This window comes from Gracilinanus agilis, chromosome 3, assembly GCF_016433145.1.
Source record: "Gracilinanus agilis isolate LMUSP501 chromosome 3, AgileGrace, whole genome shotgun sequence".
Classification (NCBI taxonomy): Eukaryota; Metazoa; Chordata; class Mammalia; order Didelphimorphia; family Didelphidae; genus Gracilinanus; species Gracilinanus agilis.
The window spans coordinates 87,182,511-87,201,300 of record NC_058132.1 but is presented as its reverse complement, the minus strand read 5'-3'; the positions used below and the strand labels follow the sequence as shown (position 1 = coordinate 87,201,300).

General features: G+C 41.0%; 1 protein-coding gene and 1 pseudogene across 1 annotated transcript; both read right to left on the bottom strand.

Annotated features, from left to right (window-relative positions):
* LOC123241099 overlaps positions 1-8,308 on the bottom strand; it is a 14,241-nt pseudogene extending 5,933 nt beyond the window's left edge.
* Positions 8,309-8,415: 107 nt separating this feature from the next.
* LOC123238662 (probable E3 ubiquitin-protein ligase TRIML1) lies at positions 8,416-12,787 on the bottom strand. Its single transcript, XM_044665867.1, has 6 exons — positions 12,374-12,787; positions 11,603-11,680; positions 10,763-10,990; positions 10,277-10,299; positions 10,075-10,172; positions 8,416-9,020 (listed from the first exon to the last, which is right to left on the bottom strand). The coding sequence occupies exons 1-6, from the start codon at positions 12,785-12,787 to the stop codon at positions 8,458-8,460; spliced, it is 1,404 nt and encodes a 467-aa protein (XP_044521802.1). The 3' UTR covers positions 8,416-8,457.
* Positions 12,788-18,790: the final 6,003 nt, after the last annotated feature.

The following is an 18,790-nucleotide window of genomic DNA, read 5'->3' as shown; positions in this document are numbered from 1 at the left end:
ACAAAGGGGAGATGGAGGCATAATTCAAAGAGGAACAATTTGAGATGACTGCATAAAGAGAACAACTCAAAGGTCAAGAAAGAATTCTTTGTGTTATCAGAAAGTGATTGTCTTTTACACTTTTAGAAGATGTCAAGAGGGCAGCGGGGTGACTCAGTGGGTTGATGGCCAGGCCTAGAGATGGGAGGTCCTGGGTTCAAATCTGACCTCAGACACTTCCTAGCTGTGTGACCCTGGGCAAGTCATTTAACTCTCATTGCCTAGCCCTTACACTCTTCTGCCTTCAAACGGATATATAGTATTGATTCACTAAGACAGAAGATAAGGGTTTTTAATTTTTTTTTTTAATTTAAAAAGATGAGTCCAAAAAAAGTATTTCCTTATTCGTCTTTGCTTGTTAGCTTCTGGATTATTTGGCATGTTATAGCCAGTTTGGAGTCCTGTTTCTTACTAAGCTACATTATGCTTTCACTGTGGGGCAAGGGCAATTTACAGTGATATATGGAAAGAAAATAACATTTTACACATCCTCTACTGGATACTGGTGCTCTGGCTCTTGCTGACTAGAGATCCCAGGGACTCGAGGGCTGAAGGATTGAACAGATTACCTTAGTACCAAGCTGAGCAACAGATTTATCTAGTGTCCAGCTTGCCTGCAGGAACACCAAGGAAGAAAATCTAGAGAGTAAGAGTAAAAAGCCCAATACAGAACCAAGTGTGGGTGCACTTAGTGGTGGTAACACGGGGAAAAAATCCAAACACAAAGAAATGATAAGATAGGAAGGTAGATAGGGCAGAAAACCCAAAGAACAGAAAATACCCAGGAGAAGAATATGGTCCATAATGTGAAATACTTCAGAACTGAGGAAGGAGAAAAAGCCATTAGATCCAGTAGTTAAGAAATTACTGCTCACTTGGAAAGGCGTAGTTTCGTTTGAATGAGAATATGACAGATTACAGAGAGTTTAGAAGAATCACAGAACTCTATGGTTTGGAAATGAACCACAGACACTACCTAGTGCAACCCATATCTGGAAGGAATCCCTAGGGCTGCCAAGTGTCTCAATGGATAGAGAACCAAACCTGGAGACAGGTCTTGGGTTCAAATATGGCCTCAGCACCTCATTCCACTTTGGGGCAGATCTAAGTACAGTAGGATTTCCATACATCCCAAGATCTACCTCAGATGGCTGAAACCTCAGTTATAACGGAACATTTATTAATTCCCACATATATATGTTCTCTCTGTACTCTGGCTCAGTGTTCCATGGCCTTCAATCCCCATCACACACACACACACACACACACACACACACACACACACACACACACACACAAACACTAAAAGGAAAGTAGCAGCAGAAGAGACTGGCAGGAGGCAGTCTGCTCCTACAAATGGATTTCTAATGCTTATGTTGGAGTTCAAGTGCTTCCCAGGTGGATCTGAAACCAGAGAAAGTGAAATGGCAGATAAGGGGGTAGATTTTTCCCAGGAATCAGTCAGGTTCACTATCCTACCATTTTAAGACTATCCTCTTTCTTCTTTAGAAAATTAAATCAAAAATTGTCCTTCCCCAATCTTGTAGCACTTCTCCCATATTCCTTGCATTTTATTTTATTTTTATTTTATTTATTGATTAAGAAAATTTTTCCATGGTTACATGATTCATGTTCTTTCTCTCCCCTCCTTCCACCCCCCTCCCATAGTCAACAAGCAATTCCACTGGGTTTTACATGTGTCATTGATCAAGACCTATTTCTATATTATTGATATTTGCACTAGGGTGATCGTGTAGTCTACATCCCCAATTATATCCCCATTGACCCATGTGATCAAGCAGTTATTTTTCTTCTGTGTTTCTGCTCCCACAGTTCTTTCTCTGGATATGGATAATATTCTTTCTCATAAGTCCCTCAGAATTGTCCTGGGTCATTGCATTGCTGCTAGTACAGAAGTCCATTACATTCTATTTTACCACAGTGTATTGGTCTCTGTGTACAATGTTCTTCTGGCTCTGCTCCTTTCGCTCTGCATCAATTCCTGGAGGTCTTTCCAGTTCACATGGAATTCCTCCAGTTCATTATTCCTTTGAGCACAATAGTATTCCATCACCAGCAGATACCACAATTTGTTCAACTATTCCCCAATCGAAGGGCATCCCCTCATTTTCCAATTTTTTGCCACTACAAAAAGCATGCCTTGAATTTTAAAATACCATTGTGTATGTATGTGTGTGTGTGTATGTATATGTGTGTGTGACACTTGGTTCAGTGCCTCATGAAATAGTTTGGCCAAGAGACTTGAATTCATGAAGTGCAAATTATTAACTCTCGGAATCTGCTTACTTATCTTAAGTATCAGCTTAGTTTTCTTATCATTTCCACTATAAAGATCATTCTACTTTGCAGAGAAAACAGAAAAAAAAAAATAAAGCAGTTCTCTTTTCTTATGTCAGTTATATTCCTTTCCACCCTAAGTCAAAGTCCTATCCCCTTTTTCTCCTTTCATAGCTAAACTACAACAGTGAAAACTATTTCTATTGTCTACTTTCTGCAGACAGTCTCTGCTCATTCTGAGCTATATAGGATTACTGATACTATTTTTATAGGATTTTCCATACTCATATTTATTCCGATACTTGTCCTTGCTTCCTTCTCTGGCCATTTATCATTATTATTTTCCTTAATCTAAATCAGATTAGTGAGTATCCCTTATATACAAATCAGTCTTTTGGGATGAATTCTACTTTTGCAATTCACTGGAATTATTTCCCTTTATGTTATCATTTCATCTTTTCTTCAGCATTTTCCATTCTTCCTAAGACTGACAAATAATTATAAATGGACAAACCATCAACTGGGGAATGGTTGAACAAACTGTGTTTTATGTTGGTGATGGAATACTATTGTACTCTAAGAAATGATATGCAAGATGATTTCAGAAAAAGCTGGAAAGATCCACATGAATTGATGAAGAATGAAATAAACAGAACCGGGACAACAATGTGTGCAATAAGGGTAATACTGCACAATGATTATCCATGAAAACTTGGCTCCTCTTAGCAATGCAAAGATCTGGGACAATTCTAAAGGATTTATGATGGGCAATGCTACCCGCCTCCAGAGTAAGAACTGTTGGACTTGGATGGATGTGGATCGAAGCATACTATCTTTCCCATCCATGTATTTATGGTTTTATTTGGGGGTTTTGTATGAGAGTGCTCTTACAACAATGATGAATATGGAAGTGTGTTTTGCATCATTTTTCTAAAAGATTTAAAATATATATAAATGGACAAAGTATAGTTTAGACCAGAGGATAGGGCAGAGGGGAACTATTAGGAAGGAAGAAGAGGGCTGATAGCCTGGGAAAGTCTTAGAGGGGTGAAGGAAATGGAGGTCATGAAGAGAATGATGAAAATGTTTAGGAGTCGTGGAGAAATGGAATGAGAGAAGATTGTCGTTGTTAAACCTTTGTTTTTGAAGAGGACCAATGACATGACAGGGTGATATCTTGACTTGCCTGCGAACTGGATTTCAGGGAAGAATTGCTCGCTCTCTCTTCCAGAGTCTTGTCACTGGACTTTGAGAGAATATTAAGCCTCGAGTCAGAGGCTCTCTGCCATATAGCTCAAGCCTAACTTTCCAGGCTTATTTCCTAGAACTATCACCCACCCTACAGTCTAGTTAAACTTGACTTTTCAGGCATCCTTTCTCCATCTTCTTTGCTTTAGTACAAGTTGACAGTGGCTTAAAATGTCCTTCCTCCTCTTGTCTGCCTCTCAGAATCTCTAACTTTCATGAGGGCCTAAGTCAAGTGTCATGGATAGAAAGACAAAATCATATCTCAGACGGTGCAGGGTCTTACCTCCAGGAGGTATGAACTCCCCACTCCCCAGTTCTATAAGCATTTTGGCTCCCAGCTACTCAAAAAATGATGCTGCAGAGAGAAGGTACAGACTTTCAGAAGTCTGGGGTAGTTTCTTTTAATAATTCTAGGATAGGCTGTGGATTTTTATTTTTAATGCCTATAGGCACTCCTTCCCCCTACTCTCAAATCTCTTTATTATTTATTTATTTGGGTGTCAAACCTGCTTCTTACAAAACTCCCAAATGTGGCCAGAACCAGATTAAAATGTAGTTGGAAAATATACAACATAGATGTTAATTTGTGGTTTTCTAAGTCAGTCTGTGGCCCAGAGGGATTCCTTTCTGTTGAATTTGACACTAATGATTTATAAGGAAAGATTCTTGTTAGAGAAATGACAGATTTCACTTCTAAAGGTTCAAAATTTCATGAGAACTTCTAGAAACAGTGACAGTTTCTCTTTAAGATTTTTCCTAAACTGAAGGTCTTACCATATAACTCCCCTTCTCCCTCAACACTCTTCTTGTGGCCCTCTATTGCCTCCAGGATCAATATAAAATCATTTGGCTTTTGAAGACCTTCATAAGCTGAACTCTTCACACTTCCTTCTAACCTTCTTATTCCTATGCTCCATTCTCCATCCCTTCCCACTACACATTACACTGCAGCCTGTCCACTGATGCTGGTTCCTTGAACAAGACATTCTATTTCCTTCCTCCAGGAATTTTTACTTGTCCCTCACACCTGGAATGCTTTCTCTCCTTCCTTATCTCCACCTCTGGGCTTCCCCGGCTTCCTTCAAGAACCCCTCCAAAAAATATTTCCTTTTACTAGAAGGAAGTCTTTTCTCATGCCCTCTTCTCAAAAAAGGGCAATTTTAATAGGAAGAGCCTCCTCCAGAGCTGCCCTGAAAACAAGCCTATTCCAGAATTTCCAAAGGATCAAATCAGACTTGAGACAATTAAAAACCCCACACCAAATGTACTATTACTTTGGTATTAGGAGTGGGTTACCAGGAAAGGGGAGATTTGATATTATGCAATATTAATAATCATTACATTATTTCAGCTTTGATGTGAGGGATACCTTCAAATTCTTTTTGTTTGGATTCCTCCAAAAAAAAAAGGTAACTTTTGGTTAACTGAAATCCCTTCTTCAGTTTCTATTAATCTCATCTGACCAAAATTATACTTACAAAATGTTAACTATCTGACATTTCTTAGGTAAAAGTCAAGTTTAAGATTCCCAAAGTGATTTAGCTTTTCCCCTAGCTAACTATGTAAAGGAGGATTTCCCTGAGACAGTTTTCTTAGTTAGCTTGGTAGTATATAAATCTCTCCTTCCAATCTATTGTGAACCTTCTATATGTAACTTAATCTAAATTAAGTATCTAGTCTTTGAACAAAAGTTTCCCTCAAGGGATATATGAGATTATGATTGCTTAACCAAGTTTATTCAACTTTTAAAACATTTTAAGAAGTATGGGATTTATGATTTTCTTGTGTGTGATACTCATTGTCATAGTACACTTGTTTTCTAGTGTGCCTATCTTAGAGCCACTGAGACTTATACAAATTGATCCCTCTGACTATGAAACCTTGGGAAGTTTGTCATCGATCTGGCCTCTACCCCTTAAAGGAATTTTATTTAAAAATCAAAATAGGTAACAAGGATGTCTCCAGAGTTAGATTTGAACTTCCTTGGAGGCCTTAACCCAGATCTCTTATTAGGCTTTTAAAAAATCTTTCAAAAGACAGAAATTATTCTGGGAGTGGGGCTTGGGGGGAGGAGGAGATTGTTTCTCATTTGTTTGAACGTAGATTAAAATGATGTGGCAAGGGGGCAGCTGGGTGGCTCAGTGGATTGAGAGCCAGGCCTAGAACAGGAGGTCCTGGGTTCAAATCCGGCCTCAGACACTTCCCAGCTGTGTGACCCTGGGCAAGTCACTTGACCCCCATTGCCTACCCTTACCAATCTTCCACCTATAAGTCAATACACAGAAGTAAAGGGTTTAAAAAAATTAAAAAAAAATGATGTGGCAAAAAACTGTATATTAGAAGTCAGACCAATCAACCTCAGAGATGCTCTGAGGGGAGCAGGATGGCTATGTTGAGATGCCACCCAGTGCTTGTTTGGAGGCCATTCAGGTCTTGTTTTGAGTCCACCCAAAGGTTGTTTGGGGTTCCCCAAATTAGATTAAATGTTTGTATTAACTTCCTAATATACATCTTAAACCACCCTCCTCTGGAAATTGCAGGTCAGTTATTATATTCTTCTCTGATCTCTATGTAATGTAACATCAGCCTCTGGGAGGGAAGACATCTTTTTCCAGCTCACTCTTTTGCCAAATGACCTAATAAAATTGTCTAAAACTATTTCAGGCTTTGGTTTTTTCTGGAATAACAAAGGCCTCTTTGTATCTCAGAGATGTAAGAAGAAGAAGAAAGATCATATTGTTTCCATTTAAAAGATGAGGAAACTGGGTTCCAATAAGATTATTTTATTTCCCCACAGCAACATAATTAATGACCCAAGGAGAGGTTTTTCTCTAGGTTCTGCTGACTTCTGGTCCAGAAAGGCTAGTTTGTGGTGTGTGGGATAGTAAAATTGAGATGAAAGTGGAAATTATCATTTTATAATGATTCTAGTTGGAAGAATCAAAAGGATTTGGTACTGGGGAACAACTTCCACATAAGATAGAACTTAGGTGGATTCCATTTCAAAAAAAGCTTATACACTGGTTCATTTGAGGAATATTTTTGGATGCTCTTTTTCAGAGGCCTATACTCAAACCTGCAACTCAATGAAGACTTTATGTGAAAAATCTGCCTCTTCAGCCCCAGAATATTAAAAGAATGTGATGCAGAAGTGATAGAGGGGGAAGATGACCCCACGGTCATGGTCAAGAATTGAATCCTATCGTTCTCTTGAGGCACCAATGATGATCTCAGCACAACAGGGATAGGAGCTGTCAACAATTTTTAGACTGACAAAGACTTGAGGATTTCAATGTCCATTCATTTCTATCCCACTCTGAGGAAGGCAAAATAAGTGTGCTTTCTCTGTGCTGGAGTTAAGAAGTCTGAATGGAATTTAAGCCCTCCTTACTCTTGCAATGGGAGATTTGTGCCTCTCTGAAGAGCTCTACTAGGAATGTTTTGCTACCTTCTTGATTAACATCTTGCTAAATGTGTTGGGACATATTTTAATTCCATTGTATTCTAATATTTTTAGGTCCTTGGTAAAACTGATGGTAGTTGTTTATCTGACAGAAATTGATGAGATTATATAATCATTACCCCAAATTATATGCTGACCTTTTAAACTAAGCCTCTACTCATAAATATTAAGTTGATTGTTATTTGGAAATTCTCAATCCATTGGGATTTTTTTTTGTTTTCATTCTTAGACTAAAAAAATTATGTGTATGTTATTTTAGATGGATATATAAATTTTTAAAAACCTGTCAATTCTGACAGAAGAGCAGCAAGGGCTAGGTTAAGTGATTTGTCTAGGACCACAAAGCTAAGAAATGAGACCACATTTGAACCAAGGTCCTCCCACCATCTCCAGGTCTGGCTGTCTTTATCTACTGTGCTACTTAGCTACCCTTCTATCCATTGTTAATAGTTCAATATCTGAGAAACCTGACCTCAACTGGTCTAAGTGGCACATACAATATGGCTAGAGGTCTTATACTGACATTTTGAAGTTTAGCATCAGGAAACACCTTCTAAAATTTTAGATATATACAAGCAGAAAGATGAGTCTTGGGTAGTGGAGAATTGCCCACATTATGAGAGGGATTTCAGATGACCACTTTTCAGGTATTCCTGAAATGATTCCCTTATTTTTTTTAATTGGATCTAGGAGGCAATTGAGACCTAACTTTGAGTCTGTGATTCCCAAGATACTGTGACTTTCTTTTGCAAAGGGACCACAAAGCATCTTGAGTTAATGAAAGGAGCAGAATGGATGCATCTAGGCAGGCTGATATTTAAAAAGCATATCTACAAGTGAATTCTAAAGGTTATCAACCCAAAGTGCTAAGAGTTTAAACACTAGCAATTCATTCATAACATCTCAAATGATGATCTTTCATTCAAGCATTTCTGACTGCTTCCCAGAAAACAATGCCCACCAACCTAAATACTTGCAAAAAGCAAACACAGATATTTTCACTTCGTTTTCAACATTATCATATACTTCTGTTCTGGGGTTTGGTTTTTTTTAGGGAAGACGGATTCCTCTAAAAGATCAGAGTTCCATGATTAAACTTCAGTAACAATAGGCATCACAGAAAGTGCATAATCCAGGAATGATTTAATTGAAACTGTTCAAACAAATTTGATTTATTGTGGCAATAAATCAACATACTATACATTGATAAAGGTGGAAAACAAACCAGTTGGGAATATTTCAACACCGTTAAACCGGCATTGCTACAGGCAGTCTTAAACATGAGCAAACTGGCCCCTTCTAAGGGCTAATCTTCAGCAAAAGGTGAAACACATCTCTGCCAAGTGACCTTATTTTTATTCTTAAAACAGTGAGAAGCTTGGCTTTTCCTAGCACAAAGATGCTCATGGTCACAGACAGGCATTGCCACAAATATTACATTTCACTGGACAGATGGTCATTGCACCTATCTTTGTTCCTGACATTGGGGGACAAGGACAGAAGAGAGGCCTGACAGGCTCTTTGAATGGCATAATGTGCATTTCGTAGATCAGAGACGCTTTGGCAGCATTATAGAACAGGAGAGTTCGTTCATTACAATCTAGATAGATGCCAACTACGGGCACAGGAACTTTCATTAGCTGGCAAACTAACCCTGGTCGGGTGACCAAGTAGAACTCATTTCCCCTCTTCTCACAGCGAAGCATGTACAGATAACCAGCTGTGTACTGGATCGTCTTTCTCTTTTTGAGACACTTGACAGAGATCCCCAGTGCCCACTGAGGTTGCTCACTCACATCTACCTCCCAGTAGTATGCACCAGAGCTGAATGCTGGCTGACCAAGGATAAAATGATGAGCTTTATCCACACAGTCTGGCTGATCCAGATAGTTGTTTCTAAGTCTTACACTCTTCATATTTTCAGATACAACAAAACAGGAATTGGTTGCTGTAGGATCCATAGTGACATTCACTGCAGAGAGAAGGGGAAAAGTTAAATGACCTCAGAGGCAGGATGCAAAGTGCAAGAGCACAGCCCAGAATGCACCTCGTCCTTACTCCTCATAGGCTTAAGCATCCCCTTTCCCAGAGGAATGTCTAACATTTCCAAATCTAAATTAGCCTCCCCTCTGCCAGGGCTAGCACTGAGGCAATTGCTGGTAGCTTGGTGTAGAAATCTACTCTGGAGCAGCCTAACAGAATGGCCATTTCTTGGCTCTTCCATTTTCTTCTTTCTACTTTCTTTTAAAAACAAAAACAAAAAACCTTCCTTTCTGTCTTAGAAACAAGACAGAAGGGCAAAATGGGGTTAAGTAACCTGCCCAAGGTCACAGGTTTGAACCCACATCCTCTATAGATGCCAGACCTAATGCCCCCACCTAGCTGTTCCCCTCTTTCCTTCCACTCTTCATGTGGTCTGGACAGTCACCAGTTTTGGGGTTCATCTGGGCAACTCATTTTTTTAAAACAGAAAAATAGGTTCTCATAGAATTCTAGTAGTCTGCTGGTCTAAAATGTTCATAAGCAAATGTCATGATCTTTTAGAGTCCAAGAACACAGGCAGTGATCTATAATCAGCATGGATAATCAAGTTCATATAATGTAAAATACAGAGGAATACCTAGTCCTGGAATGTGTACAATTTGGGGGTCTGGAAGAGAGAAAAGGTTCAGAGATAGCCTAGAAGGCAGTCCAACCACTCATAATACAGTTTCTTCCAGATTGTAATAAGTGCCCTGGGAAATGGGTCCTTAGGAATGGTGGGTGGCCACGTGATTGTCTAGATTTAGTGGATGACCCAAAGTGCGGATGAAGGGTAAAGAGTTGATTCCCTTGCACCTCTCCCCACCAACCAGGGAAAAGTAGACTCCCCCAACCCACTATACTATTTTTCCTTTTCCAGAGACCAGTTGCCCAGAACTAACTTTTATTCCTGTGAAGGAGGTTGGAATTTAGCATGAGGCTTCTACACATTTAGCCATGGAAAATCCCATAGGCAGACTCAATGACAAAGGATAGTTTCTTACCTCTGAATTTCTTTAACATGTCCTTCATCCCAACAACAGGATATTCTCTTAGCTCTGGGATAAAAGACTTCGGCCTTTCAGAAAGCATTGATTCACATCTACACCAAATAAAAGTTCCAGTTATTCTTCCTGCTCTATATAAGCCCCATACCCACCAACCATGACACACCAGATCCCAAATGGACCACAAATGGAATCTTACGTTTGTAATAGCTCTTTCCCTTCCTGTGGGGAAACAAAGAAGGATTAGTTTAGTTCATCAAGAAATAACAAAAACAATGATGATAATGATATCTAACATTCATATAGCACTACTATGTGCCAGGCACTTTAAGTCCAGCTCTCTATCCACTGTGCCACCTAGCTGCCCTAGAAATTCTATTCTCATCTTTCAGTTTCAGAATTGCCACTTTTGACCCTTTGGACACCATTAATTACCAATTTAAGGGTACATTCTGATATATTTTGTTAAATTTGAAACAAAGGTATTGAATACCTGGACCTAAATTAAAAGAAATCTTGAGAGTGAATGAATCTCCCTAAAAAAAAGCCCAAATTGGGCTTTAATCCACTGTCTTGAGGCAACAGGACAGAAGCCTCAGAGATTAAAGGTCCCAAAGGAAGATGGATTTCTGCCCTCAGTATATCCTCCTCCATCTGGGGCTCTGCACTTTTCCCTAATCCTCACCTGAAGGAGCTCCAAATCAGGTCTGCTCCTTGTCTCCTCCATCTCTCGGACAGTATCTTCCATGTTTTTAAAATGCTGGTGCATTTCATTGTAGTAGCTATCCATTAACTGGTTAGTCATGACTTCATCATTCGTCACCACATCGAGGCATCTGTGTTCTTCCTCTTTCAGAAACTGGTGCATTCTTGCATATTCTCCTCTAATCAGCTTTCTCCACTTCACTTCTCTCTGTAGGGAAAGAGCCTTATTAAGTGACATCCAAAAGTTGGTATATTCTCTGTCCCCACCAAATTTCCAGGTCTCAAAGTCTTAATTTTCTTTGCTGCTACCAATAGATGGCTGCCTAGTGTCTTCCTCAAGCAAGCAAACACCTTTGCAGAAACACACTTCTAGCACATCTTCTAATTTCCTTCTCTAAAGGGCTCGGCTGATGTCACTGTCACCCGAATGGTTATTATTGCCTTCTCTCTGCCATATCACCATGCTTTCTCCCCTAAAATGCTCAGGAAACTAACCTCATTGAGCTCATCTTATTTTTTTCTCATTCCCTCAGGCATATGGATATGTGTAAAAATATATTCATACACTTGTGTGTTTATATGTACATATATAACACACAAACTATTTAAATTTGCATTCATTTTAAATTGACTTATTATAATTTGTTTTGCACATATGCTTTTTCCTATCCCTATAAAGTCTTGTGATTTGCTCTGGAATTGGATGTCTCAAATAAATAAGATATAATGAATGACATTTGACTGATTGATTTAGGGATGATTCCATCTTCATAGATTCCTAAGGCAGGTTGGCAATTAGAAGACAGGGCTAGACACTTACATCCTTCTTTGAAACGTTAAGTTCCTTCAGTTCCTTGATCTTCTTTCTCAAACTGGGCATAGTGTCCAGGAGTTTCTCCTGCAATGGGACAAATGAATGAGAGAGATACTAAAGGATAGCTTAACATTTGGTCTTAGATGGGCAGCTTGAATGAAATTCAAAAAAGAAAATGGCCTGTGGGTCTATAATTATTTGGGGTGGCGTTATTATTAAAGGGACATTTCCAATGAGTTGGAAAACAGATTAGAATTCAAATTGTTTAGTACCAAAGGGAAAAAAGAAGTGAAAGAAATAAAATTGACACTAGGTATTAAGTTGTGGTGACAATCTTGGGTTTCCTTTAAATGTGAATCTAGTCTCTTTACAAGATTTTTAGCTACAACTTTCTCTTTATAAAACTTTGAGAGTCTTATCCAATATTCCTTAGAAGAAGGGGGTAAAGAGATACATATATTTGGAGGAATAGAAAAGAAAGGTGGCCCAGGGAAACCCCAACCAGGAACAAGAAAGATATGAATTTTATTTCATTTCAGGCCTTTTATTTTGTATACAAGAAGCTTAATATCTCTTTAGATCTATTTAGATCATCATTAGGCTCATTATCCGTAAAGCACATAGCTATGCCCCTGAGGACTCTGATCTCCTGATTTCCAGTCCAAGGACCTTTTACTCTTGTTCACTGCTGCTGCCTTCCATGGTGAGGTTGGATAGCCTTTGAAGTCTCAAGGAGGGATCAAAGTCTTAAAACCTTCCTCTGCCCATCTTACTCACCCTGCAGTTCTGAGCAGCCTCATCAATGGGGGAAAGAGTGTGGGTCTCATGCTCCTGAGTTTCGGTACAGGTTATACAGAGGGAGGTCTGGTCCTCCTTACAGAAGACCTTAGGGACCTGCTGGTGCTCCTGGCAGCAGCGTTGTCCCACAGGATTCTGTAGGTTCTGAGCACTGAGCTTCTTGCAGATGGCAGCCAGTTTTGATAGGCGCACATTGAGGCCAGGGAAGTTCTGGCAGACTTCCCTGCATTCAGGACAAGAGAAATGTGTGACCCCAGCTTCCTTGCTTCTGCTCAGACAAAACTGGCAAAAATTGTGGCCACAGTTGAGGGTGACGGGCTTTGTGAAGAATGTCAGACAGATGCCACAAGTGGTCTCCTGCTGGAGACTCTGGACCAAGGTGACAGGATCCATGTTCCTGGAAAAGAGAGGCAGTTAGAGAAACATCCTGAGAATTAATTAATTTATCCTGCTTGCAGTGGAGTCATCCACGTTCTTTCCCTCTTCAGAAGACATACATATGCCAGAGGGCTACATCTTTCACTATTTGAATCGCTGTTCCAAAGTATTTGCTAGGTAGATCATAAAATGTATATAACTAGCTATTTAGATATCAAAGGGGACTGATTCAGCAACGACCATATAATTCTACCTCCCTTCTCATCCCTTGCACAAGTAGAAAACTTCTTCCCTATAGAAACTTACAGATTTGAGGCCACTAATCCCCCCTCCCACCCCCCCCAGGTCTTGGTCAGACTAGTCCTAGGGATTGGGAGCCATAATGGTAAGCGGGGCTGGAGAGGACATGCTTCTCTACAGCTTCCAGAGATGTTGGTAGAGGCCAGGTACACTTGGGTAAATCTCCCACTGCAGGAAAAGCAATTTTACCCTCTTTCAAATAGACTCTTGCCATTTGTATTGTCCTTCTAAGGCTCCTTCAGTCCCTATCTTTGGCCTATCCCTTCCCACTCTGCTGTGGAACCTATTCAAAAAGTCAAATTTGTGGCTTTTTTTTTTTTAATTTTAAACCCTTAACTTCTGTGTATTGACTTATAGGTGGAAGATTGGTAAGGGTAGGCAATGGGGGTTAAGTGACTTGCCCAGGGTCACACAGCTGGGAAGTGTCTGAGGCCAGATTTGAACCCAGGACCTCCTGTCTCTAGGCCTGGCTCTCAATCCACTGAGCTACCCAGCTGCCCCCTTGTGGCTTTTTAAAGAGAATAGCCCTTTCCTAATCTTTTTTTTTTTTTAAATAAGGTGTGAATTCACCTTTCAGTCTTTTTTTTTTTTTCAAACCCTTACCTTCTGTCTTGGAGCCAATAGAATGGTAAGGGTAGGCAATGGGGGTCCAAGTGACTTGCCCAGGGTCACACAGCTGGGAAGTGTCTGAGGCCAGATTTGAACCCAGGACCTCCAATCTCTAGGCCTGGCTTTCATTCCACTGAGCTACCCCCATCCCCACCGACTACCTCCCCCCTTTCAGTCTTTATTGACTCCTAGACTAAAGTTGGCATGAGTCAGGTTATCAAAAGAATGATAATTTGACTCAATTTTTTTTTAAACATAGCTGCCCCTAATTCCTTCATTGATAGCAATGAGGGAGTTTGTTTTGTCTGACTTTGCATATCTGTTACAAGTATTTCTTTTCTTTTTTCCTAATAGGAGAGGGAGAATAAATAACTTTTGTCCAAAATTTAAAATAAAATTTTAATTAAAAAAAAAAGGATCCTGACAAAATCCTAAAAAGCTTCAACTCTGACCCCAGCAACTGATTTAATGCTTGGCATCGAAGGACCAAGCACATTCACATAGCTAAGTAGTTCAGTAGATTGAGAACCAGGCCTAGAGACAGAAGGGCCAGTGTTCAAACACATCCTAGCTGTGTGATCCTGGGCAAGTCACTTGACCCCCATTGCTAAGACCTTCCTTATCTTCTGCCTTGAAACCAAGGCACAGTATTAATTCTAAGATAGAAGACAAGGATCTTCTTTTTTAAAGGAGGGGTGAGATAAATGGCAATCAATGCATTAATGACTCCCTTGACTAGTTTTCCTCTTTGTGAACTGGAGTTCCCCACCAACTTAACACAGAATTCCCATCCATATAAACATAGTGATACTGACATGGTATCAGGAAAACTTGGGTTCAAATTTTACAGCTATTTGATGGCAGACTTGGAGAAATTCCATGTGAACTAGAAAGACCTCCAGGAACTGATGCAGAGTAAAAGGAGCAGAACCAGGAGAACATTGCACACAGAGACTGATACACTGTGGTAAAATAGAATTTAATGGACTTCTGTACTGGCAGCAATGCAGTGACCCAGGACAGGAACTTATGAAAAAGAACGCTACCCACATTCAGAGGAAGAACTACAGGAGTAGAAACAAAGAAGAAAAACAACTGCTTGAATACATGGGTTGATGCAGACATGATTGGGGATGTAGACTCTAAATGGAACACCTTAGTGCAACTATCAATAATATGGAAATAGGTCTTGATCAATGATACATGTAAAAACCAGTGGAATTGCTTGTCGGCAAGGGGGAGGGGAGGGAAAGAACATGAATCATGTAACCGTGGGAAACTATTCTAAATTAAAATAAAAAATATATAACTATTTGATGGCAGACTTTTCAATAACTTTCTGAACCTGTTACTTCAAATAAAAAATGTAACAAAAATATTACCTTATATGTCTGATATGAAAAAATGTACATAAAATGCTTTGTAATCTTTACAGAGAATTTTTCCATAATCCCTGTTATCAGAGGAAATTGAACTCTCACTTGTTTTATTTTCCCATCTAGATTTTTGCCCAGTTCCTTCAAATAATATCCCACAGAGATTCTTCCAAATATTCTTGAGCTTTGTAATTTTCCCCATAAACAGTTCAAAATAAGGCCTGGCCCTTAAGTTTAAAAAAATAAATGCATATTGATTGTTCAATTTAATCAAAAAAGCATGTAGGGAACATGGGTCAGGTATGTTGGGGAGTGAAAAACTCAGAATAGCTCCCTTTTGGCCTACTATTCTAGTTATAGGTGCCCCAATAGAACAGTGGGATCCTTGCATCCTGCCTTCCACCACCAGAAGTCCCACAAGTACCTAATTTACTAACTTACTTGTTAAGCAACCTCCCTTCAAATCTATTCCTAATTACATAAAAAATTATCCAGAAGTTCTATAATTTCTATTACTTATTATGTCATTATTAAGTTGTCAATATTATTATGCCATTATTAGTATAGTTGTTTAATTAATGTATTGACTCTTAGTGAATCCATCTGGGGTTTTCTTGGCAAAAATCCAGGAGTAGTTTGCCATTTGCTTCACCAGTTCATTTTACAGATGAGAAAACTGAGGCAAATAGGGAGAAGTGACTTGCCCAGAGTCACACAGCTAGGAAGAGTCCTAAGGCCAGGCCTTCCTGACTCCAGCCTGTGTCACCTGCTTATATCCAGATCCTCTTTCCAGAAAGGTAAGCATGAACACCTCCAGATTTGATATACTGATTGCCAGTTTCTCTGTTCACCAAAACATTATTAAATTTCCACAAATGGATGTGGGAGGTCTACAATGAGGGGTCCTCTGGTGTCAAGCATTAAATCAACAGCCAGGGACAGATTTGAAGCCTTTCAGGACCTATCATACATAACACATACCAGGTTGGCACAGCTTTAAAAGTTGGCAATTTAAGATTTGGGGGAAGGAATTCCCCCCCCCCCCAGTTAAGATAATATTTGCATCCTGCTGAAAAAGACTTGTACAAAAATATGTATAGCTGCGCTCTTTGTGGTAGCAAAAAACTGGAAAATGAGGGGATCCCTTTCAATTGGGGAATGGCTGAACAAAATGTGGTATATGCTGGTGATGGAATATTATTGTGCTCAAAGGAATAATAAACTGGAGGAATTCCATGTGAACTGGAAAGACCTCCAGGAACTGATGCAGAGCAAAAGGAGCAGAACCAGAAGAACATTGTACACAGAGACTGATATACTGTGGTAAAATCGAATGTAATGGACCTCTGTACCAGCAGCAATGCAATGACCCAGGACAATTCTGAGGGATTTATGGTAAAGATGCTACCCACATTCAGAGGAAGGACTGCAGGAGAGGAAACAAAGAAAAACAACTGCTTAAATACATGGGTTGATGGAGACATGATTTGGGAAGTAAATTCTAAAAGATCACCCTAGTGCAATTATCAATAATATGGAAATAGGTCTTGATCTATGACATATGAAGAAACCAGTAGAAATGTGCATTAGCTATGCGGTGGTGGGGAGGGGGGAGTAAGAATATGAATCATGGAAAAAAATTTTTTCTAAAAAAAAAAAATTTTTTTTAAATAAAAATATTTGCATCCTGCTGGTTTTCAGCATTTCTTTCATTTGCCATGATATTACAAAGGCCAGCAGAGGCTCAGCCATCCTATTTGATTTGAGAATCCTACCTCTGGACCTTACCAAGGGATGCCAACTCTTCTGGCAGTATCACAGCATAAAAAGATAAAAAACGAAACTCTAGGGACAGCTGGGTGGCTCAGCGGAACAGAGAGAGCCAGAGGCGGAGACAAGAGGTCCTGCCTTCCAATCTGGCCTCAGATCCTTTCCAGTTGTGTGATAGGACCCTGGGCAAGGCACGGAGCCCCCACCGCCTAGCCCTGACTGCTCTTCTACCTTGGAACCAAGAAATACACAATATTGACTCTAGGACGGGGTAAGGATTCTTTAAAATAAATTTTTTTTTAACTCTTATGCCTTTGAAGAACTGAATTCTACACAGAATAAATAAATAAACAAACAAATAAATAAATAAATAGCATATGCACAAAGCAATCAATAAGCAAACAAATATCTAATATTTGAGGAGAAAATGGATAGAAGAGGGGAAGAGGAAGGGAGAGAAGAGAGGGTGAAGGTGGGGAGAGGAGAGGGAGAAGGAGGGGAAAAGAGGAAAGAGGGAGGAGGGGGATGGGGAGGGGGGCAAAGGGAGAGGGAAGAGAAAGAAGCGGAGATTTGAACTGGAGGCCTGGGATAAGGTTGGGCCTAGAAAAGTGAAAGGCAGAGAAGAAAGGAGCAGAGAGTGAATTCTGGCAAAGGAAACCAGCTTTAGAATCCAAGTGTGAGCTCTGCCAGCCTAGACTTCCCCAAGCCCTTACAAGGCTGTTCCCACCTCAGGGGGGGTCTCCAGGAGAGACAGGCCACCCCCATTTACAAAGCCAGTCCCCAGGCCTGGAGTTCTCTCCCTCCCCCCATTTCTCTAGGCTGGAGGCCCTTTGCCTGGAGTTTTCCCCCATTAAACTGGAAGCTCAGTTGAGGTCAGGGCCAGGATTTCCCCTTTCTTTAATCGCTTTTATCTCGCCTAGAACAAAGCCCAGAGCCCAGGAGGTCTAAATAAAGGCTGAGTGACTCGGCCGCCCAGGTGGGACGCCATCACCACCTACTTCACCACCTACTTCACCACCTACTTCACCACCTACTTCACCACCATTCAACAAACTCCCAAGAATAGCCACAAAGGATCAATTTGATTTCCAAAGGCATCGGGGACCCCCAGGGGATCCTCTCCGGGGTGTGTCTCGGGATGGGGGAGCCCTCACACCCGACACACCCAGCGGGCACTACAGGAAGCCTTTCCCCAGGACCCTCCATGCAAGTCTAGGAACTGAATTACCTTCTTTATGTTATTTTAAGAGGTTTCACAGAGGCACAGATCAAAATGGAATAAATACCAGGAAACTGCTTTGGGCTCTCAAAGGGCTGGCTCAGGTGTAGACTACCTCAAGAATGGTCCGCAGTTTAAAACGACTCCATTGGGGGGAAAAGGAGGGTTCAGTGGATTGAGAGTAAGAGACAAGAAGTCCCAGGTTCAAATCTGGCCTGAGATACCTTCTAGCTGTGTGACCCTGGGCGAGTCACTTAACCCCCATTGCCCAGCCCTTAGCGCTTTCTGCCTAGGCCCAATACACAAAATTGATTCCAAAACGGAAGGCCAAGGTTAAGAAAAACCCTGCTCAGAGGGGCCAGTGTGGATGGTCCCGGGTGGGGCGTCCCCCTGGCCAGCTCCAGGCCGGCCCCCCGCACGCAGCTCCTCAGAGCCACAGCAGGCCGGACCCTCCCTGCCCTCAGGGAGCTGAAATGCTGAGAGACAAACCCCAGAGGGGGAGGGGAGAGCTCCCTGCGGGGCCTGCAGGGCCTGGGCTTCGGGGAAAAGCTCCAAGTGGCCTCCCACAGGGGCCTCAGGGAAAGTCCCGAGGCCCCAGCAGGGGCTCTGGGGCTCCCCTCCTCCTCGAACCCCCGCCAGCCCCTCACTCTCACTGGACTGGAGTCACTCCAGCAGATTCCATCCAAGCTCTGCTGACAGACAGGCCTCTGGGGGTGGGGGAGGGGCGGCAGGGAAAAGGAGGGG